The 8,100-nt window shown below is 40.9% G+C and overlaps 1 protein-coding gene across 1 annotated transcript; it reads right to left on the bottom strand.

The window, feature by feature from the left end:
- Positions 1-256: 256 nt before the first annotated feature.
- On the bottom strand, positions 257-5,437 carry LOC124384931 (enkurin-like). The gene is made up of 5 exons (XM_046847941.1): positions 5,261-5,437; positions 1,408-1,553; positions 1,016-1,245; positions 737-883; positions 257-582 (listed from the first exon to the last, which is right to left on the bottom strand). Exons 1-5 carry the CDS (start codon positions 5,350-5,352, stop codon positions 409-411), a joined length of 789 nt encoding a protein of 262 aa, XP_046703897.1. The 5' UTR covers positions 5,353-5,437; the 3' UTR covers positions 257-408.
- Positions 5,438-8,100: the final 2,663 nt, after the last annotated feature.

The raw sequence follows: 8,100 nt of genomic DNA on the forward strand, positions 1-8,100 counted from the left end.
CCATCAAGAAGTAGATACAGGAACATATGCACCAGAACACCAGCAGGTTCAGGGACAGCTTTTTTCCATCCACCATCACTTTACTGAACTCTACACTACACCATTAGATCACTGCATAAACACTGTATATAACTTCTGTACAATTATACATACAATGTACATATTACATTACATATTGCCCTCTCTCCAGGACCTGGTATGCATGTACACACATGTATAAAGGGTACAACAGGTAATAAAACAGATGAACTCTGCATCATTTCAAGCCCTGCATGTTTATTTCAGACGATGTGTTTACACCTGCAGTGTGAAGATGTAATGCAGACAGGTCTTACAGCACATGCAGGAGAGCAGGTGAATTCAGTGTAGCGTGTAGTGTGTCAGTGACGTGTCAGTGACGTGTCGGCATTAGTTTTTAGTGATGTAGATGATTTTGTGTCTCTTGATCAGCTCGATGTCTTTCTCCAGCTGCTTCATTTCTGACTCCAGTCTTTCCTTTTTTTGTTTCTTAGAAATGATGTCCGTGAACAAAGACAGGCCTTGGTACTGATGATTGAGCTCATCCCAGTTCTTCTTCAGTCCCTGACACACACACACACACACACACACACACAGAGAGCAGAGTTTATGTAAAACAGATGCATGTCTGGGTTACATTTTGAAGTGTGTGTGTTTGTGTACATGTGCATGTGTGAGAGCATGTGATTGAGTGTGTGTTTGTGTGTGTGAGACTCACGTGCAGTATATCCTGTCGTTCCTCTTCAGAGAGCTGCATCATGGCTTCCTCCTTCCTCTTCTTCTTCACGTAGCGATCATACTCCTCCTGCGCTCTCCTCAACTCCTCCTGCCTCTGTTTCAGGTACTCCGGCACTTTCCCGTAATCCTGACACCACACACACACACACACACACACACACACACACACACACACACACACACACACACACACACACACTTACTATGTACTGATAATACAATCCTTTATTCTGTTCCTTCACACCTTCCTCTCACTCACCATTCTCTTGATATACTTTGGGACGAGGCCTGAGTTCTCCAGCAGCTCCTTGTCTCCATGTCTGGTGTGTACGGAAGCAGGTTCGGGTTTACGTGGAACTGCCTTTATGTTCTCCACTGCGTTCCTTCTCACAAAGTCTCGTTGGGCGTGTCCTCCCGCGAGCAGCTGCTCGGTTTTGGCCGGGATCGACGGCTTCCTGGGCCGGACCTCTCTGTACGAGAACGGCTTCTCTGAGGAGAACAGTGTGGTGATGTGACTTCATGATACTGTTTCAGGACTTTCATTACATCCTCATTATCATTAGTGTTTGTGTGTGTTTGTGTGTGTGTGTGTGTGTGTGTGTGTGTGTGTGTGTGTGTTGTGCAGCTTTACTGATCTCAGGCGACTCTTACTTTCAGGAAGTTTGGGTTCTTTGGAGTGTTTCTTCAGGAATTTATCTGGAGAAGACACTTCCACTTTAGCTGGACCCATGGTCCTGTGGGAGGCTTTGTTCAGCTTCTGCTCCTGTTTAACCTGCTCTCTGAACTGTGACATGTATCTGTAAATGAACACATCAACATCAACATTATCATCATCATCATCATTAGAGGTCCATACCTTTAGTTTTTCCAGGTTGCGTCTGTTTTGCTGGAGCAACTAAAAGGTCCCCTGTCAATACAAGAGCGACCTCTAGTGGTGTTTGTTTTTATATTATACGTATTATCTGTCATTTATAGCAGGGGTGGCCAACCCGCGGCTCTTTGGCTGGTTTCATGCGGCTCTTACGTTCATATAGAAGTTTGTGTTTGAAAAAAGTGCAGAAATGAAAGGTTACAGATCACAAGATTATTGCATTTAAGGAGTAGCAAGCTGAATAAACAGTCTACTATATATAAAAAATATATATATATAAATATATACACATACATTATATACACAAATGAATGTGAAATGTTGGGCAAAATGTACAGTAATGATAAATATACATACAGATATAAAAAGTGCAGATGTACTGAGGAGTGAAAAAGATATAATATGTAGTATGTACATGTATTGTACAGAGGTTATATACAGTCTTTTGTTTATGTTTGTTTTGTAGTGATTAGCGGTGTAGTGTAGAGTTCAGTAGTGTGATGGTGGATGGAAAAAAGCTGTCCCTGAACCTGCTGGTTGTGGTGCGTAAGTTCCTGTATCTCCTTCTTGATGGAAGGAGGTTAAACAGTTTATGACTGGGATGTGAAGAGTCCTTGATGATGCTGTGAGCTCTGCGCAGACATCTGCTGTGGTGAAGGTGTTCAATGGCAGGTAGTTGGGTGCCAGTGATGCGTTGGGCGGTTTTGACCACCCTTTGCAGTGCTTTACGTTCACACACAGTGGAGCCTCCGTACCATACAGTGATGGAGTTGGTCAGGATGCTCTCAATGATGCAGCGGTAGAAACTCGTTAAAATCTCCGGGGACAGATAAGATTTCTTGAGACTTCTCAAGAAGTACAGGCGTTGTTGTGCTTTTTTTACTAGAGCTGACGTGTTCTGTTGCCAGGACAGATCCTCAGAGATGTGAACTCCCAGGAACTTAAAGCTGGAGACTCGCTCTACCTCAGTTCCATTGATGTTGACTGGTAGATGTCTCCCGCTGTTGGATTTCCGGAAGTCCACAATGAGCTCTTTGGTCTTCGTGGAGTTGAGAGTCAAGTTGTTGGTGGCACACCATGCTGCCAGATTACGGATCTCTTCCCTGTAGGCCGATTCGTCGTTGTTTTCGATCTGGCCGACCACGGTGGTGTCATCTGCATACTTGATGAAGATGTTGGAGTTATACAGAGGAGCACAATCGTGGGTGAACAGGGAGTAGAGCAGTGGGCTCAGAACACAGCCCTGTGGTATGCCAGTGTTCAGAATGAGGGTTGAGGATACCTGGTTTCCCAACCTAACAGATTGAGGTCTGTTGGTGAGAAAGTCCAGAATCCATCTGCAAGTGGAGGTGCAGATACCCAGTTCACTGAGCTTAGTGATCAGTACAGTGTGGAGGACTTTATTGAACGCAGAGCTAAAGTCAATGAACAGCATTCTGATGTATGTGTTGCTTTTATCCAGGTGGGTGAGCGCTGAATAAAGAGCTGTGGAAACTCCTCTGGAAAATCCTCTGTTGACCTGTTCGGGCGATAGGCAAACTGGTATGGGTCCAGTGTAGGTGGTAAGCCCGCAGTGAGGTGATTCAGGACCAGTTTCTCAAAGCACTTCATAGCAATGGGGTGAGTGCAACCGGCGAAAGTCATTCAGGCATTTAGCAGCTGAGTGCTTAGGCACTGGTACGATAGTAGTGGTCTTCAGGCATGTTGGTACCGTGGCTTGGGCCAGTGACAGGTTAAAAATGTCAGTAAAAACCTGTGCCAGTTGTCCAGCGCATGCTCTGAGAACACGTCCCGGTATGCCATCCGGGCCAGCTGCCTTGCGTGCATCCACTCTGCTAAACACTGAATAGACGTCTGTTGTTGAGAGTGAAAGTGGGCTGTAAGCAGTAGCAGAGTCCGTGGTTGGTGTAAAATGTCCTGTGCTTTGGTCAAAACGAGCAAAAAAGTGATTACGTTCGTTCGGTTGGAAGGCACTACTGGTTGGTTGAGCTGTTGTAGGTTTGTAGTCTGTGATTGACTGGATGCCTTTCCACATGCGTCTGGGGTCAGAGTTGTGGAAGTGCTCTTCTATGTGGAGTTCAATACGGTATTTTTAAGACTTAAATGAGCTTGCCCCTACTGGGAAACTTTGCGGTATATCAGACCTGGGCAAACTACAGCGTGAGGCCAATCATAAATTACAGAGATGCACCGTAAATTTTCGGCCGAAATACCTAAATCACCGAAACAACACGGCAGAAACACAATTGTAATGACGCAATAAAAAAGCGCAGCAGCACACGGTTATCTGTATAAGAGCAACATGTCTGCGGTGTGCGGGGAGCAATGTACAAAACATGCAATGCTGAAATTTCAAGAGGGGGTGTATCTGCAAAGAGTTTCTCCAAGTCAGGTTTAATTTATCACCTGAAATCCAAACATCCCGATTGCCTTCTAAATATGAGAAGAACGCGGCGCAGAAAATTAAAGTCAATCTGAGCATGCGCACTCCGTCTGTAGAGGACGTTTTTGAAAAGGCAGGAAAGTTTTCCAGTGATGGTGCAGAGGCAAAAGGCATAACACAAAAAATTATGGATTTTAATGCCTTTTGAATTGAATTTTCATTTCGGTGCATCCCTAAAATATTATCGTGGTGTGGCCCTCTGACACAATTCAGGTTTCTCATGTGGCCCCTTGTAAAAATTAACTGCCCCCCCTGCGGTATATTCATCTCACGCACATGCGCATTTGACGAAAATACCGTATTAAACTCAAGTGAAGTGAACACGCACATAAAAAAAACACAAACAAAGTCTGTGTTTTCTACCTGAAACACGTGAAATCAAAGCATCGATCTGTTCTGACTGACACACATGTGAAGGAATTGCTTCGAGTGGCAACAACGGAATACGAGGCAGATTTGAAGGGGATTGTTCAAGGCAAGGATGCCAAAAGTCCCACTAAGTAACATGCATAGTAAAAGAAAAACGCTATTGTAAATGATTATATTTTTGTTTGTGGACTTGGTTAAACTAAGAGTTTGTGTGTGTGAGGCAGTGCACACAATGTTCATTGTTGAAAATGACTGTCCTGTGGTCTTAGAACTGTAGGAGTCAATTTCTGTCATTATGTTGGTGTGTGACATTTACAATAAATCTGTCTGAGCAGAGGTGTGTGTGTGTGTGTGTGTGCGTGTGTGTGTGTGTGCACGTGTGTGTAAGAGGAAGGGATGGGTGATGTTCATGTGTGCCCATGTGTATGATGTGGCTCTTTGCGGTAACACGGTAAAAAATGTGACTCCTGGTCTCTGACTGGTTGGCCACCCCTGATTTATATAATTATAATTATTAGTATAATTGATATGTTCATATTTATTCCATTACACACATGTTCATGATTAAGTAATATTAATATAATAAAAGCCATTCTACAGAAGTGAAAAATTATAACCACATCTTCATCATCATTTTCACCTTTCATTTTTATATTTAGAATGTAAGAAATTGTTTAACCAGCTGTGTGTGTGTGTGTGTGTGTGTGTGTGTGTGTGTGTGTGTGTGTACATTTTTTGTTAGTTTTAATTATATTTATGGAAGGATTCTCCAGTGTCAGGAACAGGAACACGCTCTCTCTGGAGTGTAAATGGACTCTTACCTGGGAGCTTTTTCACTCTTCACCTCCTCTCTGGGAATCAGGTGATAAAAGTTCTCAGGAGGATGCATTACACTCGAGATTGTAGCTTTCATAGGAAACAAACACAACCAAACTCCTCAGAACATCTAAATCAATCGGATGGACGCTTTTATACGTACAGCGATACAACGTGTTTTGTTTATCACGCGAACGGTTGCTTAGCAACAGCTCCGCCTACTGCACGTGTTCAACACGCAGACATTTTTTATCTTGTTTTATTAAAAAACAAACCCATTTTAAAAACAAAACAATCAGGCACGAAATGTATTTATTATATTACTATTGTTATAAAATATATGTAATATTTATATACTGTAGCTACATAGAAATCCGCTGTTTGCGTGAACTTCCTCTAACACGTGGCCATTTTTCTGATGCCGTGTACCACGTGACAGTTTACGTAACGTAGATGGCGTGTGCACGCGCTGAAAGTAAATAATGTATATTAACGGAAATCATTAATTATTTCACTGATAATAAATATTTGTGGAGAAAGTATGTATTTCTGTTTATTTACATAAACGTATCTATTCATCCGCTCTGTGTGCGTGAACTTCCGGTAACACGTACTAGTTCACGTAGCGCGTGCGATTATTACGTAATGTACGTACAAAACGATTTTGTTTGATTGTTTATTTACTACTTATATACTTATTTAAACCCTCCCTGTGTGTGTGTGTGTGTGTGTGTGTGTGTGTGTGTGTGTGTGTGAAACAGCTTATTTTGGTTCTTAGTGATGTCATTAATCTTTTACAGGTTGTCGATTTGTTTGTAAGTAGAGTAGGCTATATGTACAGTACTGTGAAATGATGTTATAAAAATCTTTAAGTAGTATTTGTTCATTTTATGATATTTGTATCATCTCTACTCCATTTTAATTCACGAATTCTTTCTTTATCTTTCTAAATCGCGGAGATGGTAGTGCTGCCGGAAGCTGGTGCGCACTGTCGTACGCCGCGGCTTGTGGTCGTAAAGTCGAATGGTCGTAAAGTCGAATGGTCGTATGTTGCCTGTATTTAGATTTATTATAAGTGCATTAATAATCGGCATTTTTAATATTGTGTTGATATTAAATACACTGATATCGTTTGTGTGCTTTAATAAAGTATTGGCACCCCTGCTAAACATAAATAAAAGTCCATTTCAGAGGAATTTAAGCTCACACTTCATAATTTATTATTCTATATATAAATTCTATAATATTATTATTTATTATTATATATCAGATATAGCACACTTCTATACAGTGTATATATATACACCTCCACCCTTGTGCCATGGTTTAAATCATGCACAGTTCTAATCAGAGTGATTAACAATGAAAGAGGAGCTACAAAGTGGCCATGGCCAGAGTTCAGTTCAGTCATTTATTCTTACTCCCATTTCTCTCAAATGTGCAGTTTCATGAACTGAGGCTGCAGTTTGAACTTCTGCTAAGGATGATAAGATAGTCTCTGGTGTAGGTGTGCTTCCTGAGACTAAAACTGGCATAATGTCAGTACGCTGTAAAGCTGCATGCTTGGCAGCTTCGCCTGTTGCTATATTACCCTTAGTAACAAAAGAGCTGTCTGATTTGTGATACACACACCCTTAACAATGACAAGATAGTAACGTTATAGCATTTAACAGCTCAGAAATGGTTTGCCCATGTGTTACAGGTGAGTCATCTGCTTTATGAAACACACCCTGCCCCTGTGCCCAGATTAGACTATTTGGATAGCACAGGGTTCACCATCTGGCACTGTTGTTAATTCTGATGCACAGGAGATCACATCATATCCTGTTTTATAAAACATGAGTAATTACAAGTGCTGGACTTGTTTAAAGCATGTGGGTGATGTACAAAGTTGTTAAATGACCCAAATGTGCAAACTTTGTTGTTAACACACAAGTATACTCTATATTACCACAGGTTTGTGGACACCTGGTCATATGTATGGCATGTGCTTTTTGAGCATTGCATTCCACATTTTGTCCCAATTTGCTTTTATAATCCACTCTTCTGGGAAGATGTGTTAGTAAAGTCAAGTACTGATGTAGGTGAGGAGACCCAACGGTGTTCAATAGGGTTGAGGTCAGAGCTCTATAGCAGGAGATCTTTTACTTCAAACAGTGAATAGCAGATCTTCATGGAACTGGCTTTGTGTACAGGGGTATTGTCATGCTGGAACTGGTTTGGGTCTTCTAGTTCAAGTGAAGGAACAATTTCATGCTACTGAATCCAAAAACTTTCTGTAAAATTGTGTCTTCAGCTATGCGATAACAGTTTGGGAAAGAACACATATGGCTGGAAAAGTCCGGTGTCCCAATACTTTTGTTCATATAGTGTACTTTATCATTGTTTCACATATTAACCATAAATGATCACATTTAAACTCTAAAATTACACTTTAATGTTTTTAACTGAACGAAATCCTAAAGAGTGATATTTAAATAATCACATAAACACTGAGATAAACATTTTATATCAGTAATCATGCTGTTTTTATGCTCAAACTCCATCACAAATCACACACGATAAGAAAACATCTAATTAACAGTACACATCCAGTATTCTTTTACATTCAGCAGCTTAACAAACGGAAACTCTTTTACAGGGGACACGATTATTTTTGAGCATTACAGAAACATTGTGGCAACATCATATTTAACATTACGTTGTAGAATATTAACTATTTAATACTGATTTATATTGTATTTTTTATGTTTTCCTTCTTTTTTTTTTAAAGAACTGTTTATAATGTGAGAGATGAAGCAGGTCCCTGACCTTCACTTCCATCCTGAGACACATTTTATTTATT

Source organism: Silurus meridionalis, chromosome 4 (genome assembly GCF_014805685.1).
Source record: "Silurus meridionalis isolate SWU-2019-XX chromosome 4, ASM1480568v1, whole genome shotgun sequence".
NCBI lineage: Eukaryota > Metazoa > Chordata > Actinopteri > Siluriformes > Siluridae > Silurus > Silurus meridionalis.